The sequence below is a fragment of the Nicotiana tomentosiformis genome, chromosome 2 (genome assembly GCF_000390325.3).
Source record: "Nicotiana tomentosiformis chromosome 2, ASM39032v3, whole genome shotgun sequence".
Taxonomy (NCBI): domain Eukaryota; kingdom Viridiplantae; phylum Streptophyta; class Magnoliopsida; order Solanales; family Solanaceae; genus Nicotiana; species Nicotiana tomentosiformis.
In genome coordinates this window covers 186,477,428-186,495,223 of record NC_090813.1, presented here as the reverse complement: position 1 = coordinate 186,495,223, position 17,796 = coordinate 186,477,428, and the positions used below count along the sequence as shown (strand labels likewise).

Below are 17,796 nucleotides of genomic sequence, written 5' to 3'. Positions count from 1 at the left end.
ATAAATAATTTATGTCACGGGCTAAAAATGATAATACCCCTAATTTAAGGTGTTACACAGATGAGAAGCAAAAGATACATGTATTAAGATGGATGACTTCTAGTTTGGACAAAAAGAAATTTTGGCCAAGAGTAATCTTTTTCAAAGTTAAGGCATTTAACCAAAACTCTTAAAATAAAATAAAAGTACTTTTGAGCGGAAACAAAAGTTGTTTTTGAGAAGTTAAAAAAATAACTTCCCAAAAAGAACTTTAAAAAAAATACTTTTTAAAAACTTGATCAAACACTATTTGTTGTTCAAGTACTTTTAGAATTGATTGGCCAATCACACTATTTTTCACCAAAAATATGTTTTTTAAAAATCACATTTGAAGGAAGCCATGACTTAATCGGTAAAGTTGTTGTCATGTGACCAGGAGTTCATAGGTTTAAACCGTGTAAATATTCTCTTGCAAAAATGCAAGATAAAACTATACATTATAACTTATAGTCCAACTCTTTTCCGGAACTGCATACATGACTGCCCTTTTTTTCCTTTTTCAAAAGAAAAAAAAGTGTTCTTTTTAAAAAAATTTGGGAGCCAATTTGGCGGCAAAGTCTATTAATTTCTAGTTTAATTTTTCATTTCCGCATATTGTACGTGAGCCTAGGGTTTGTGATTGAAAGTTAATACAATCTGCCCCAAATTCTTTGTAATAGATGGCTACAAAGGTTTTCGAATGGGAAATCGTAAACGACGATGGCTTTATCTACAAGCGGAGAAAGCCGCAGCAGCTGCCAGTTTCGAGTTCTATCACCTCCGCCTCCGCCGCCCCGGCGCAGCCAAATCCGGCGGTGGCTGAACTGAAAAGGAAGAAACGGTTTCTCTTAAGAATTTCAGAGAAGTTTAAGAAAGAGATTGAAGAGTGGGAGGTCTGGGAGAAAGCAGTGAGCGACTTGAAAGCAAAGTTGGATATCCAACAGCAGCAAAGTAGTGATCCGCAGCCGCAGCCACAGCCACAGCCACAGCCGCAGCTACAGTCATCGTCGGGTTTAAGCTTAGTTGATCAGCTCCTCTCTCAGGTATTTGCTTGCTTGCCTTTTCGTCTCTTTCACGAGTTGTAGGGGTTCACAGGGACTTCAAGTTAATAGATACTAATAATTATTGAGTTCACACTCAAATATTTATAGACGTTTAGTGGATAATAGCCCTGTTGTTCCAAGCGAGAAATTCAGAAACAATCTTATTTTGAATCGGTAACTGAAATTAGATTCAAAACTAATTGAGATTTAACCACTTTTTAGGTAAAAATAATATTTGGACAAACATACCCGCGTTTCACAGAGTTGTAGGGTTTTCTACCGCGACTTTAAGTTAATAGATTCCCTCCATCCCAATTTATGTGTCACTTTTCGAATTTTGAGAGTCAAACTAGTTTTTCTTTGACATAAGAAAAAATATTAAAAAAATGAGTTCTTCTTTGACCGCTAAATTTTTATACGCCTTTTAAATATTTTAAATTATTAATTATTATGACTTATAATATGTTTTATGTTGTTTTTAAATATGTATATCATTATTTCAAAAAATTTAAAGATTAGTCAAAGTTCCTAATATATTTTGACTCTCGAAATTTGTGCCATATAAATTGAGATAGAGGTAGTAATAATAATTGAGTTTACACTCAAATATTTATAGATATATAGTAGATAACAGTCCTATTGTTCCTATGAGAATTTGACACCGACATAAGAGAAGATGCACTTTATAAAAAAATATATTATTATAGTATTTTTAATAATAAAAAGGGGTTAATACACATACATGCTCTAGGCAAAAGTTACATTGTTGATCCGTCTTCGGTTGTCTGGCAAAGTATTGGTTAAAAGGTGATTATGTTAATTGCTTTTTGCTAAAAGTGCAAGCTAAATTAACTACTCAGTACTCGCCCATTTCACTTTATTTGTCGTAGTTTGTCTTGATACAAAATTTAATAAAGGAAGAAAAACTTTTGAAGTTTGCGGTCTTAAATATGTCAAAACATTTGTGTGACTAAAACTTTTGAAACTTGTAGTCTTCAACATGTCATATCATTTATGTGGCTATAAAAGCTTCTCACTAAGGAAATATAGGAATGTTGTATTGAAATACTATAATTAATGCATTTGTGTGACAAGGTGGGTTGTTCTGATGGTAAGCACCCTCCACTTTCAATTAAGAGGTTGTGAGTTCGAGTCACCCCAAGAGCAAGGTAGGGAGTTCTTGGAGGGAAGGATGCCGAGTTTCTATTGGAAACAGCCTCTCTACCCCAGGGTAGGGGTAAGGTATGCGTACACACTACCCTCCCCAGACCCCACTAGTGGGATTATACTGGGTTGTTGTGGTTGGTTGTTTTCTGGTATTTTAAACTCTGATTTTGTTTGGGCTCCAGGTCCTGTTGAATATATTGGCAACGGAAAATACTAATAGATTGTGCAGATTCAAATGTTGATTTTTTAAAGTTTTCTTTTGAAAGTAGAGTTAGTCAAAATACTAGTATATTTTTTTGTAGGAAATAAGAATTATGGAAAAGATGTCTGAAAAAATTAGTGACCAACAGTATTGGCACTTTTGAGATGCAAGAGTAACATATTTCATGAGCTGTCAGATTTTCTCTGTTGATAAAATGGCAACCCGGAAGATTCTGTTTGTTTTGGTAACCCGAAATAGCAAATAGCAACCCGAAATACTAAGTCTGATGCTTAAAAGAGCTGAAAGAACAGGGTGAATTAGGTTTCAAGATTGAAAGGAGTGGTAATAAGAGGATGATCATTTCAGATAACCTTTATGCTGATTACACCCTACTATTGTGTGAAGCAGATAAGGAACAATTTCTCCATCTTAGAGGAATTCTGTTAGCTTTTGAAGCTGTTTCAGGTTTATAAGTGAATCTTGCCAAAAGTAGTCTGTTCAGTGTTAATGCAGACAGTAGTACTAATGAATGATCTGTAAACTATGGTCAGAATGTCAAATTGAAGGTTGGAACTTGTTAATGGAAAAATAAATCAGGTTGTGGACTGATGTTTTGTTGGGAAATGAAGATTGCTGGACAGATTCCCTATTTTGTGTAGTTTAACTATAAATAGACAATGTACAGTTGCTGAATGTTATACTGGGTCAGGTCAGAATTTCAATTTCAGGAGAAATTTCAATGATTGGGAAATAAATGAAGTCAGTCAATTATTGCTTTATTAGGAACCTCTGATTCTTGATGCCAATAGGCTTGACTCTCAGATTTGGACAGCAGGTAAGGATGGCAAATTCTCTGTTAAAAGCTGCTACAATATGTTGTAGAAACAAACTGCTACCTTTTTTGGGGAAAATATGATCCAAATGTATTATGGTAGGGTGGTTATATTGAGAAACTGAAATGGAGGGTAGATGTAGCTTATATTCGATATTAAAGGGGCAAATATGGCCCTTAAGATTTTTTTTAAATTTTTTTTCTTTTGATTTTCTGGGTGTTTCAGGGATGTAACTGCAACAGCTATGCTGCAACTTTTTATTTTTGTACTTTAATGAAATTCCCTTATATTTCATTAGCTCTCTAACTTGGTTATTATCACTTAACTTAGGCTGAAGCTCAGGAAGATGTAATTCGCAATATGTCAAATTTCTGTGATGTTGCTGAAGCCCTATGCACTGCAGCAGAAGAAAGAGTAAAACAATCTGTTTTTGATCTTCCAATTTGGGCACATTCGCCTCGCGGTCTTATAAAATCATTAGGTGAAGAATAACTACGAGAATGACACTAGAGAAAACAGTTGAGGTGAAAATCCTTCCCCTGAGCTTGTTTTACAACAGTAATTGTTTGGCTAAATTTACACATGCAAGCTGATTGACAAGAATTTTTCATTTTCTCATTATATTTTTCCTACTTTTGTTTTAGCCTGTGGTGCTTGCAGATTGAGGCATCTTTACTATTCTCATAACCCTTTTTCTGAAAAAATGAGTGCTTTATAAGTGTTCCTTTTTCCTTTCCAAAATCCATATTTTTTTGTGAAAGCTGGAGTAGGAATTGACTTCTTATATGTGCTATTTGGATTGAGTTTGTTTTTTGGTAATTTGGTGGCTTACTGTTGGAGAACCAGTTATTCCCCTTGTTCCAGAAATTTTTACATTTGTTTAGCAATTGGTTTCAAATTGTATCTACGTGTCATGATACAATTGATTTATATAAGAACCTGATAATGGAAGGATACTAACATAAAGCTAAAACTTGCCTCAAATGTTAAAAAGAAAGGAAAAGTGTAGAGATTGATTAATTGAGCATATCAATGCTTTGGAGTATAAATCAAAGGCAACCGTGAAGCAAACTGAATTAATTTGAATTTGGATAGGGTAATGGTGTTAGGCCTTGCAATTGTTCAATGTTATGATTTGATCATCTTTCAGTTGTTTAAGCCTAAAGAGTTACCCCCCACCAAACCACTTACTGACTTCCTATATCTATCGTTTAGGCAGCCTATCTTCTTCTTCCATTAGCATTTGAACTTGCTTAGGATTGAGACGTAGTAGTTGTTGTTTCTGTTCTAGCATTTGAACGTAGCGTCAAGTGAGATAACCACGTAGAGGTTGGTTCATTGGAACATAGTTATTGATTTTCTGTTCTAGTATTGATTAAACATACAGAGGAGTTTGGTTACCATGTCAGAGCATATGTCACTATTTTTTAGGAGGAAAATGGTTTGTAAATCAAAAAAGTCTTTCTTGCTTCACTCAATTAAGTGAAAAAAATAGCCTTAATTGTAATTGTAAGAACCATTCTTACTGTGCATCTTCTGGAAGATTTAATATAGATAGATAATTTCAATATCATATGGAAGTTGTGACGAGTTGTAGGTATAATTCAATATTGTACTATGACTGACAATGTCCTGGAAATTTGACGTTGCAGTTTTGCTGGCATTCACAGAATCTAGCTAAGTTGAATTGTATTGCAAGTTTGCTAAAGTGGTTGCGGAGCTCAACTTGGCAAGCTTCATGAGTGAACCACCTAAAGAACTAGATACAACATGTTTCTTAGGTGACTGATCGAGCGATAACAACCAGGAGGTTGGCTGGTTACAAACACAACTTTGTCATATTTTGGCATGTTTATATTAGTTACATATTGTTGTACATATTCTGAATGAATGCAAAACTAAATGGAAGTTCATCAACTTTGCGTTTGTCTTGTGCTTTTGTGTAGGATAGTTAGTTGAGAGAATTACATGATAACTCTTGTATAATATTGGGACAGTTTTCATGTTCTGCTGATTGTTTCCCTTAGACTGTATTTCTTTCAGTTTTTGTTTTTTGTATTTTTAGGTTGACATGTCTCTACTTTATTGGTTGGGTTGCCACATCGCATTTGGTTTTTTGAACTGATTGTTGGTTTAGTGTTAAGTAGGCACATTTCTTACAAAAGTCAGGTGTTAAATAGGTCACACGCTTACTTAGTTAAGGTTCCAGGGGCAGCATATGTATTCAGCCAAATTATAACCATCACAGTTTAATTTCCATAACGAAATTCCTTCTCCCAAACAATCTAAATACTTGTATATGAGTTAAAAAGATACATTCATGGTACAATAATAATATTTATTACATCTATCCGAGTGTACATGTGTAAAACTCTAGCACTTTTTACTCATCATTTCTTTGGATGAGTCTAAAGGCTTTTACAATGGCACAGAAGCTCTAAATCAAAACCAAAACAAAGGGATAATGGAAAGTTGGATAAGCTTTAGTTGTCACATAGAACATTTTCAATATACAACACTTAAAAAGACATCCGTAAATAGGATAGCAATGTTCCAAACAAACAGGAAATTCTCTCTTTACAAGTGCATGCCTTTTACTTTCTGATCGAAAGGAACTCAAAGCTCCGAAGAGGGTCATCACGTGTCCCCTTACGTGAGAATGGTGATGGTTTTGGTTCGATGCCAGGATGAATTCTTTGTGTGGTAGACACGCGGCCATTGCTTGACACTAGTCTGCTCGAGCGACTATCAGTGATGGTGGGATCACCAGAGGAGCTCGGTCTGCTGCTAGAAATGGCAGCCCTTTTTGAAGAGCTTCCATTTCTCGAGGTACGGCCTCTTTCCGAATCAGGTTGCTGCAACATACAAGCAGATTTATTGGTACTACTTCTTTGGCAAGCATATAATCCAGTCAACAAAATGCAGTGACGGAACTAGGAGGTCTAATAAAGGGACTAAAAAGCATGCAAGAATACAACACCTGCGATTCAGAACTGCAACCTAAAGCAATTTTTTGCCACCTTTGGCTCTGCACTAGAAGCTTCCCTTATGTCAAGGGGATTCTATATATATATATATATATATATATATATATATATATATTATATAAAATTGTAATAAATGAGAAGCTCTAAACTATTTATTCACACATTGGCTAGTCATTGTTTTTTTTTTTTTTTTGAATACACAGGTCAGCTAGTTACTAAACTGAGCAAGAACAAATAAGGCAACTAAAACAGCACCAACTCCAAAATACAATTGAAAAGAGGGAATGATCAATACCACATCTTTAGATGAAGTCATATCCTCTGAAGTCTTATGTCTGGAATGTTCCCCATGCCTTCCCGTACCCGAAGCATTCCTTCTCGAAAATGCTTCAACAGCACCAGAAAACCTGTCTCGAATATCTTGTCCAACTGGATTACAGAAGCAAAACATGTCAAGCGTCAATTGACAATAAATTGTCAGTAGCAATGGTGCCATTTACTACTTCGTTCAAATATAATACCTGTCCTTCCTGGTCTTTCAGCAGATGGCCCAGCATTTAGTCCGGCACTTCCACCTGGATTCTGGTAACAAGACAATGCATGACTATCGTTCATAATAAGCGAGAAGAGTGAAAAGTAATAATCGAAATGAAAGTTTGACAAGCACTAACTCGTCCTCTAGAACTGGCACCGATCTGAGGATACTTCAAAATGGTCCAATCAAAAACATAGTCAAATTGATAACCTGATGCAATGTCAAAGATTAAGGTTAAGAGACTAGAATACATATCAAATAAAAACAAGAATCGAGTAGTTACAAACAGACAACCGTTGGACCCAAATTTGTAAAAGAAAAGAGCAGTAGTATTATTTACCTTCACGGATAAACAAGTCTCTGAAAAGCCTCTTCAAATATGAATAGTCAGGTTTATCCTCAAATCGTAATGACCGGCAATAGTGGAAGTATGATATAAATTCTGATGGATAGGATTTGCATAACACCTGTTACAGTAAAATTGAATCATGTGTTAATTGCCTCATTGCTTGTAGTGAAGAATTTCCATCATAGCTCGACAAGATAATACGACATAAGGATGGCTGGAGGTGTCATGACAGACGCTCTCGTAATTTACAAAAGGTGATGATGGTGTCACATAACTAAGACCCTCTGATGATCATAACAAGTACCTCTATTGGAGTTAACATCTTCTTCTCACTGATTTTGTCGTATTTCTGCTTCTTGGTACCAGCTTTCAGTCCTTGCCATGGAAGGCTAAAACAAGAAGAAGGTGTCGGAGGTCAGCGAACAAGTCTACAATTTACATTAGGAAGAAACAGAGAGATGCTAAAACGAAAAGGTGAAACCCCTAAAATCCAACCTTCCTCTAAGAAAATACATAAGCACATAACCCAGAGATTCCAAATCATCTCTTCTGCTTTGCTCTGTCCAGGAAAAAGAAAAAAAGAAACACAACAATTTATGAGTTATAATTGATTCTAAAGCTTCAGTAGTGCCCCTAGTTTGACAACCTAAATAATATACACCTACCAACTCCAAGGTGTGTGTTGACACTGGCATAACGAGCTGTGCCGGTCAGATTCTTGTTTTCTCTGGAAAAATATTGAAAAAGAAAATGTATCAGCGGCAGTCCAGATACAAATTCATAATTGAAGGAAAGAAACAAAGTGTATAACCAAAATTAGATCGACATAAGATTTTATGATTTGAAGGTAACACAATCTAGTGGTGACAGTCAGTTCAAACAATCAACGGTTGCAAAGGCCATCAATACTGAAGAACTTTCTGAAGGTTCTTCCTTTTAACTAATACTTGGAAGCAAGAAAAAGTTTTGGCTACAACAATGTCAATGGGATACAGTGGGAGATGAATTGAGTTTCATACTCTGCTAATCACTACGGACAAGGGCTGCGCAGGAAATAGCGATCATACTAACTGCACTACCATGAATATCCTTCGTCCCTTATCTCCTCGTCTTCGAGGAAGGGTCTTTTCCCTTCTCATTTTTTTTGGTGTTCTTGGCTTCGCTTCTCTATTACTACAATCTTTTGGTCTAAATTTTGATATCTTATTGGGGCGCTTATACCAACGAATTCTTGTTCACTTGGTTGTTAGTCGGTTCGGGTGGTATTCCGGAGGTTTCCTACTTGCAATGGTTTTTGTGGGTCTTGATCTGGAAAATAAGATGATGATGGCTCCTTCGGGGGCCTCTGGCTCAGGATCAGGTGAGAGCGCTGGAGGAAGGGGCTTCAGGTGGACTGATTTATTTGGAAGCAGTTCCCCTGGTAATTCCGAAGCCAGTCTCAACCAACCGGCCCCGGACTCTCCCAACCCTGGTGAACCCGCAGCGCCTATTGCTGAGGTTTATCATCCGTTACAGGAGGACGGACAGAGGCGTCGGGAGCTCAGTGATCGTCTTAGCATAAATACTATCAAGCGTCCCTTGCCCGAAGATATTTATGAGGCAATAATTGAGACCCAATTCCAAACGGAGCTTAAGATAGAGGAAGCCCTTCGTTCGGACAGGGTTCAAGAAGATTCCATTTTAGAGAAAAGGCACCAGATTAGGGGGGTGCTCTTCTATCCTAAAGGTAGGGCATTCTCATTGGATACGTACTTGGACCACCTTAAGCAAATAGAGAACCAGGGGACCCACCGGAGCCTGCCTTATAAAAGGCTTATGGATGAAATTTCTAAGGAGAAATTAGAACTGGCCTTTGATGGAATAAAAAAAAGGAGAGACTGGTAGAGCTCATCTTTGTCAGCGGCATTCTCCCTTCTATCTATCTTGAATTGAATTATGGAGGTGCAATTTATTTGGAGGAGGTGGGTTCGAGAAGAAAAGCCATGTACTATTATATGGTGTAATTCTAGATCTCATTCGTATTCCAGTGGTTTGGGCTTAGATGTGGCCTTTCATTCCTTAGACACACACAAAATAATGCTGTACTAAGAAGTCATTTGCCAAATATTTCCTTGCTAATTTTTCACGGTGGACAAAGAATCTCCAGAAATGTTGACTTCTCCATTAAATGTCACCATTGCTTGTAATTAGTCCTAAGCAGGCCTTTCACCTAAAGTGAAGAAAGCAACAAAAACATTTATGCCTCAATCCAAAGCTAGTCCGGGTCGGCTATGTATATCTTCATTATCCATTTTGCTTCATTGGACCCCCTTCATTCCACAATGTTCAATAGTTTGGGTTCTCTAACTCTGGATTCTCTCAATATATAAAGTGAAAAAAAAAGGAAAAAAACAAACAGTACCTGTATGGTATATGCTTGTGAGTCTGTAGGTCCCTATACTTTTTGGCAAGCCCAAAGTCGATCGCGTAAACCTGCCATTAGTGTGTAGAATCAGTTTTATTGCAATATAACGACTGTCATATTCTGCAACATATCCTTTTCACTTGAAACCCTTACCTTCAGCACTAATATTTGGTAAGAGTATCACAAACATTGAAGCACAATAGATAGAATTGTTTTATAGTTTTATAAAGTAAATGTTCGCTTTAGAATTGCATTTCCTATTCAAGAATAAAAATAGCATGAACAAATACCTGATTTGCTTTGCGACCTAGGCCCATTAAAAAGTTGTCTGGCTTTATGTCGCGGTGAAGAAATCCTCTTGAGTGCATATACTCAACTCTATTAATCTGAAAATGACACAGATCAAGATTATTACGTAAGACCCATACTCAATAGTTATAAAAAAAGCTAATCTATGAAAAGAAGTGCCATGACAATGAACTACTTACTAGTTGATCTGCAAGCATTAAAACTGTTTTCAAAGAGAACTTCCTATTGCAATAGTTGAAGAGGTCTTCCAAACTCGGTCCAAGAAGGTCAATAACCATTACATTGTACTCGCCCTCAACTCCAAACCATTTGAGGTTGGGAATCCCGGCTTCATAATTAATGGAAGAGATAAGTAGTCAATTTTCTATACATAACATTCCCATCCCAAAAGTTCTTTGATTAGACGAAACACATAGAACTAATTGGTTGCCACTTCCACTCTACCAAATATTTTCAAATCAGAACAAACTTCATGTAAAGCGGACAGAAAATAGCCTATTAAGAAATTAAAAGGGCCCATTCAAGCTAATAATTAGCGAAAAAGGGGTCGGTGAGTATGAACTTCCAACAAGTAGCATATAAAGCAGTTGCATCATTATTAGAAAGCTGGGGATATGTAAAGGACATGAAGAAAGACTTACTTCCTCCTTGGAGAAGCATATATATTTTTGACTCGTAATGAAGTTGAGGGTGCTTCGTCTTGACAGATTCCTGATATTTGTGGTAATAAGATGAGATGAACAGCTCCACTAAGTAGGAAAGCAATCTATTATGTAAGATTTTAGATTTAGGAAGAGCAAAACAATAATCATCCGTAAATGCAATGCAGAATCAGGAGAAAAGTTGTTCCTTAACATTTTAGTGCTATTACCCTAATAATATTAAAAAGACGAGCTAAATGTCATATCAATAAAATACAGCTCAATCTCAAGTTAGTTGGGGTCGACTATACGAATCATCTTTTCTTTGAATGAGTATGAATCATCTGCATTTATTCCCCTATATTCCGGTTCTCTAAATCTAAAGGTTCTCTAACTTGCACACAAATCTCTATATAGACATAACACAACAACAAAGAAACAACTTAACAGTATGAAGCAAACACTAAGAAGCAAAAGCCATTACCAGCTTAATGGCAACTTCTTCTCCATTCTGTATGTTCACACCTGAACCAATAAAGCAACAACAAACAGAAAAACATAAGAAACACAAAAACAATAGATAAAAAACTACACTAAAAACACAAAGAAAAATCAAAATCAAAGGAAATGGAGTTGACCATAGAATCAAAATCTACCAAGTGACATACACATACCTAAATAAAGCTCACCAAATGACCCACTACCAATCTTCCTCCCAAGCTTAAACTTCCCACCCACAACATGATCCATGTTGATCAAAATTCAACAACCCCACTTCAAAATTTTCACCAACAACAATTTTCAACAGCCAAAATAAGAAAAAATTACTCAGATTTTCACCCCACTTAGATTAATCCCCCAAAAAACCAAGAAAATCCAAGTATCAATAACCCCATCAAAATCAGGAATCCACTGTCAAAGTTCACAACTTTGAATTAAAAAAAAAAAAAGGAATAAAAATCCTATATTCACAAAGAAAGGCCTAAAAATATTGATCAAGATTCAAGAAAATTATTTTCCAGCTACTTCCTTAGATAAATACAAACACCCATCATCTAAAAATACAAAAAAAAAAAGGAATAAAAATCCTATCTTTATGAGCAAAATCACCCCATTGATTAATAAAAATCAAAATCTTTCTGCAAACCCAGATGTAAAAACTAAAAATTTGTATTTGGGTTCTCTTCTTTTTTTCTGCCTTAAAGTTTCTGTTTGACAGATGAATCAAAGAAGGGTCAAGAATTCTCGGCAATGGAGAAAAAGAAAGAGAAGGGACAAATGAGCTAAGATTGAGGAGAGAGAGATTTAAATAAAAATAACAATTAATTTTGTGGGAAATAACATTTAATTTTGTGGGAAATAACATTTAATTTTGTGTTGTGGAAAAAGCAAGGAGGATAGAGAGAGAGAAGAAGGATTGATTGGATTAATAATATTTTGTTTGTTTCTTCTTCTGTTTTTATTTGTTTATTTATTTCTATATTGTTGTTTAATATATATTTAAAAATATATAAAAATGAAAAATTATTAACAGGGAATACTACATTATGTGAGTGATTTATTTAATTAATAGAGTGCAAATGATGATTTGATGAAAGTTTAGAGCTTTGTCTTCTCAATTTGTCTGCCGCCTAGCACGTCTCTTTATGCTCTGAGAAAAGAATACATTTTTTAATGTTTACACCAAACTATATATATATATATCACATAATTATTATTAAATAATATATATTTTCACTTAGATTTAAAATTTAATTTTTAAATTTAAAATTAAATTGTTTGATTGTATAACATCAAATTTGAGTAAATATTTACCATCACCCGCCACCCACTTGATCCATTCATCACTAAAAAATGTATGCTTAAAATGTATCTTCCTTGAACATTTCCCTTTTCTTGATTTTAAACTTTTTCTGAGCATAAATTTATTTTTATATTACTTCATTCGCCTTATTTTATTCTGCAGTATTTGACTTAAGAAATAAGTTTACAACTTTACTGTTAACTTATACAAATGTTATTTTAGTGATCCTGTAAAAATATTACAGTTAGAAATATTGATTTAATAGAGAGGATATTACATCAAAGTTTAAAATTTATATTATGGTAAAATATAAACGAGATATAGATTAAGATACAAGTAGAATGGTAACAATTTCTTAAATGTTTAAAATGAGAGGAACATACAGATGTATACATATGTAACAATCTCACCACGTACTGATTTTGAATCCTGAATTCATATATACTAGCAATAGTAATGTGATCACTTTTGGTGATATATATATATATATATATATATATATATATATATATATATATATATATATATAAAAGTATTAGATAGTCTGTTATTACAATTTGATTTGCAAGCTGTATTAAAGTTTTTTTTTATGTCCTACGTTGATAGTTATTTAGCATTATCTTTTGTAACGAAAACGTGACTCAATGTTACCTAAGTATCATAAAAATTACTAGCTATTTTTATTAACCAAAAAAGTAACTTTAACTTGGTCTAAGTAGAGACAGTAGAAGGACCAAGACAATATTATATGTGTCAAAAGAGTTAGGAAAACGTGGATATAACAACTGCCCAACAATCTCATTAATTAATACTTTGATTAACTGTAGCAGCAGCAATACATAAATGTCCCAAGTCCCAGCTGGTGATTTGTATAGTGTTGTCATGTCTTGCAAGAAATGCATTATTAGAAATCCTAAAAATGTATCACCACCTTTAGATCTTGAAACTTGATAAGTAATACTGCTCCCTTACGAATTAGAAAATGCTTTGTTGTGTCTTGATTGCAGTGGCGGAGCCAAAATTTTTACTAACGGAAGTTAAAATTGGAGGAAAATATTTTTTATATCACGATAAGGGAAAATATTTTTCAAAACTCTTTACAAACCTTCCTCCCATTCCCCATCCCCACCAACCCCTACCCACCCCACCCACCCCAACTCCACCTCCACCCAACCCCGCCATAAATAGAAATAATATTAATAGTACTTTCTTTTCATGTTGTAGATAGATTATTTATTTTTTTCATTTTAGCAAATGAGTATTTTCTTTTCATGAGATAAAAAAAGTTTTTTTTCATTTTAACAAAAAAAATTACTCTCTTTTCATGATGTAGAAAAAATATTTTCTTTCATTTCAACAAAATGGTGTAGTAAACAGTATTTCCTTTCATTTCAACAAAATGAGTACTTTATATTCAAAACTATACATGAGACGACACTTGTCTATGAGCCTCTAAAGAAATATAAGTGCTGGAACATTGCCGGAACAGGTCCCCGACATACCCATAATGCCTATAACAAAAATGCATACCAAGAACACGGCAAGTCCGGATAAGGGATCTCGCCAATAGCCGCTGAACTGGGCAGCCTATTGTGGTAGGGGAGCCTCGTCTACATGTCTATCAGGGCCTGCAGCACGACATGCAACGTCCACATACAAAAGGGACGTCAGTACGAATAAAGTAATGAGTATGTAAGGTAAGAAGCATAAATAAGAATAGTAATATAAAGAGGGATAGAGAATAGACAACATGTAACATCTCACTCCCTCTAAGGGCGATTAACAAGAAATGCATCATATATATATATATATATATATATATATATATATATATACACCTTTAAAAACATGCGCCTTTGAGGGCAAAATCATCATCGTATCGTACCCGGCCTCGAAGAGGACTCGATAAAAATGTACCTGGCCATCATAAGGCTCGATAGAATCGTACCCGGCCACGTGGAGCTCGGTAAAACTCAACTGATCAATGGTTGTACAATAAGTGTCGTACCCGGCCGACTATAGTGCGGCTCAGTAGAGTAATATATATATATATATATATATATATATATATATATATATATATATATATATATATATATATAACGCATGCTGGACTCATGGGATCCCGTTCTAAACTTGTCGGAGTGACGTAAGGTCGGTAACCTCCGTATACGTTATTAGAGCTAATCCGTCATTATGAATCTTATAGGAATCCGGAAATACCAACAATATTTGATACATACGAATAAGAGGATCAACATCAACATCAATTTTTCCATAAGAAAGGGAAACAATGTGAGTTATGAAAATGTTGGGTATTTGGAGGGGAGGAAGGGAGAGCACAATAAACATGAGTCCGGAACCAAAGTGTGGTTGTTTTGAACTTAAACGACAAAAATAGGTGAAAAAAATTGACTACCATTTTATACGCGCTATATTTGAACTCAAAATCGGCGGGAGGTATAGCGCATATGTAGGAAGCGCTATATTACAGCGCCTCCTATATATGCGCTATACCTACTTAAAAAAGCGGGTCATCTCCTTCCCTGACCAGAAACCAGCAGCAAACCCAAACCCCCAAACCAGCGTCCCCCCCTATTTTTAAGCAAAAAAGCTCCATTGGAGCCCACCCATCCCACAAAAAGTGTATCTTCTCTGTATTGTAGCAATCTAACACCGGATCCAAGGCGTTGTCGTGTAGTGGATCTCGTATATTACTAGTTTCGGCCCCCAAATCATCAAATTTTCACATTTCAAAAAAGTTAAAATCGAGATATTCCGACTTACTTTTTGGTAAAACTCATATATATAAAATGCTTAGTAGTTATTTTTTACTGTGGTCTATGTCTTTTGTGATTTAATTAATTTATTATTTTTTATCCGGATTAGATTATTTATGTGCTAAGAAATTAGTAAAAAAGGATAAATTATTATTTTATGAATAATTAATGTTATATGTGACTTTGTGGAGCTACTCAGGCGCAAGTTTATTTGTATTACTATTATTTCAATTTATTTTTATGTCATTGATTAGTCAGTAATATCTAAAGTGTTTATATTTTTTTAAAGATTTCGTCATCGCCCGTCATGGAGGCCACATTGTGCGATACTGACTTGTCGGAGACGAATGATTGTATTCAGGAGCCCGTTGAGACCATGATATGACCATTAATTTTTTTTTTTGCTAACACGTATGTTAGTAATTTATATTTCATATACCAAAATATCTTATTATTTTTTAGGTTATCGTTGGCCCAACAGACGCTTCTACCGAGTCTGCCAACCTTGCTGACGATCATGCTGCAGTGCATCCTCCGATAAAGAGGCGACGTGATGAGGATGATCCTGATAGCATAGCCGGGCGGGATATGATGCGCCTCAGGCTAGCCAATGCTTTAAAGCATACGTGATGTGAAACTCATTGATATGTATTATTAGTTGTATATATGACATTAAATATATAATAACAACATTATTTATGTTTTACATAATTTGCGCATGTGTGTTTTATTTCTAGGGTTATTTATTAGTTTAACACTAAAACACAAAAAAACGACAACTTAACATAAATTTAAATTCGTTACCAATTAAAGATAATACATGACACGTACAACATAAAAATAAAATACTACACTAAACGCATCCATGTGTTTGTTTAGTCACTATCGACCATTATTCTATGCTTCAACTACTTAAATTTCTTTTCAACCTATTTTTTTTTCTTCTTTTGCCTCTTTTAGTTTCTCTTTTACTGTCGCACGTTGTTTCGCGTGATAATGATTCTTTTGGGTACAAGTAGGTCCAGCTTTTTCAGGTCGACATGACAATACACATAGCACATATTGGTGAGGCGCTATGTTTCGCGTGATAATGATTCTTTCGGGTACAAGTGTGTCCATCCTTTTTAGGTCGACAACCTTTTCAGATCGATAATTTTTTCAGGTCGACATGACAATACACTTAACGCATATTGGTAATGCGCTACGTTTAATATACAAGTTCGTGCAGTATAGTTCTTCTTAAGTTAAATAAAGAGATCAGTATTCAAAGACCATTTGAAGAACCATTACATCATCCATTTCAGAAATGCCACTTACATTTAACAAGTGATTTAAGAAGAGGCAAAAAGATAAAGGTAGTTCAAAAGATCCACATAGAACATGTCATAACACAATCGATCCTTACCTTGAAAAAAAAAATGCTAGGTTGCTATACAGATTTGGTTGATGACAAGTGGTATGGTATTCTACGTCCCTTGAAAAAATAGGCCTATTAATACACACATTGATCTCAAAGTTGCAGGGCACATTATTGAGGGCGAAGCGCATTCTACTGTTACACCCCATGTTTTCGTACGTGGAAGTACGCCATAAGTAAATTGATATAAGCTCGGAAATGAGATGTTACATTTCGCATTTTCGTACGTTAAAGTTTCGTCGTAAGTTAATCGACGTAAGTTCGGGAATGAGACTATTTTGAAATTATAAGCATTATGCTATTTCAAACAAGTGACGAGTAAATTCGTGAAGGTGAGAGGATAAGCAAATCGAAAAAAATAAATTTCGTCGAAGTTTGACATTTTGGGATAAAATACAGTCCAAACTATAATACCCGATATTTATGGACTTGTGCCCTACAAGGTACCACATGACCATGATAGTAAGGTGTATAAGGTATGCTAAAAGTAAGTAGTATTTTAAGTAATTTGAGATAATTCTTAATTATGTGCATAATTAGGTTACTTAATAATTTTGATGGGATAATTAACTAAGAATTAAAGTCTTTGGATTATGTTTAAGGGCCCCAACATGGCAGCCAAGAAACTTGGTTAAATATGACTCTTAAGTCATAAAGTAACGTGGCATCCTTAGAAAATTATATGGATTAGTCATCTTATCATGTGGGGCCCACCTAAAGGTTAAATAACCTTTCTAATTCACAATTGAATTGCTCATTTCTTAAGAACAAAATTCAGCAAGGTCTATGAATTGCAATGGCAACGTGAGTATTTCAAAACATTTCATACAAAGTAAACATTTCTTTAAGCCTTTGCACGTGAATTACATAGATGCATTCACTTTAGCAATGCAAGCTAATGTTTGCTTACGCCCCCTTAAAAATTAGAAGATACAACATCACGTTGCAGAGAGATTGCATACGTGATTTACAATGGTCAGAGCTGTAATGTGATATTTTGCGATTCTAAGAAAGTACGGTGTAATCTTTCTCGAGAATATCATATGAATTTTCCCCTACTTTGATCTGCCATTACGTGTTTTCCCAAAAGACGCGTGTTAGAGGAATTGTCAAGAGAATCGGCTCAGATATGTTAAGGCTATCCCTTCTTTCTTTTGGCATGATCCAAATGATACAAATGAAACGAGCAAAATACGCAACTTTTATAAATGACTCTATTCATATAAGTATTAGGGGTGTCTATATTCTTGATTCCCCATGTGAATTATTATTATATCTTCTGTTCATGGGTCTCAGAAAAATACGTA

The 17,796-nt window shown here is 35.0% G+C and overlaps 2 protein-coding genes across 2 annotated transcripts; one reads left to right on the top strand and one right to left on the bottom strand.

The window, feature by feature from the left end:
* The first annotated feature begins 511 nt into the window (after positions 1–511).
* Positions 512–5,274, top strand: LOC104097349 (uncharacterized). The gene is made up of 3 exons (XM_009603907.4): positions 512–1,061; positions 3,594–3,787; positions 4,916–5,274. Exons 1-2 carry the CDS (start codon positions 699–701, stop codon positions 3,753–3,755), a joined length of 525 nt encoding a protein of 174 aa, XP_009602202.1. The 5' UTR covers positions 512–698; the 3' UTR covers positions 3,756–3,787; positions 4,916–5,274.
* A 306-nt stretch (positions 5,275–5,580) lies between these two features.
* On the bottom strand, positions 5,581–11,779 carry LOC104097348 (casein kinase 1-like protein 10). The gene is made up of 14 exons (XM_009603906.4): positions 11,163–11,779; positions 10,973–11,013; positions 10,489–10,558; positions 10,027–10,175; positions 9,829–9,924; positions 9,536–9,606; positions 7,800–7,861; positions 7,630–7,693; positions 7,439–7,523; positions 7,126–7,252; positions 6,922–6,995; positions 6,772–6,832; positions 6,546–6,679; positions 5,581–6,118 (listed from the first exon to the last, which is right to left on the bottom strand). Exons 1-14 carry the CDS (start codon positions 11,236–11,238, stop codon positions 5,858–5,860), a joined length of 1,371 nt encoding a protein of 456 aa, XP_009602201.1. The 5' UTR covers positions 11,239–11,779; the 3' UTR covers positions 5,581–5,857.
* Between the last annotated feature and the right edge of the window lie 6,017 nt (positions 11,780–17,796).

Excerpts from the sequence above, each read along its gene's own strand:
- LOC104097348 (XM_009603906.4), bottom strand. The coding sequence starts at position 11,238 with ATGGATCATGTTGTGGGTGGGAAGTTTAAGCTTGGGAGGAAGATTGGT. Across the intron at positions 9,607-9,828 it reads TAGGTCGCAAAGCAAATCAG|GTTTACGCGATCGACTTTGG; the intron begins GTATTTGTTCAT and ends CACTAATGGCAG. Across the intron at positions 7,524-7,629 it reads ATGTATTTTCTTAGAGGAAG|CCTTCCATGGCAAGGACTGA; the intron begins GTTGGATTTTAG and ends TTCTTGTTTTAG.
- LOC104097349 (XM_009603907.4), top strand. The coding sequence starts at position 699 with ATGGCTACAAAGGTTTTCGAATGGGAAATCGTAAACGACGATGGCTTT. Across the intron at positions 1,062-3,593 it reads TTGATCAGCTCCTCTCTCAG|GCTGAAGCTCAGGAAGATGT; the intron begins GTATTTGCTTGC and ends CACTTAACTTAG.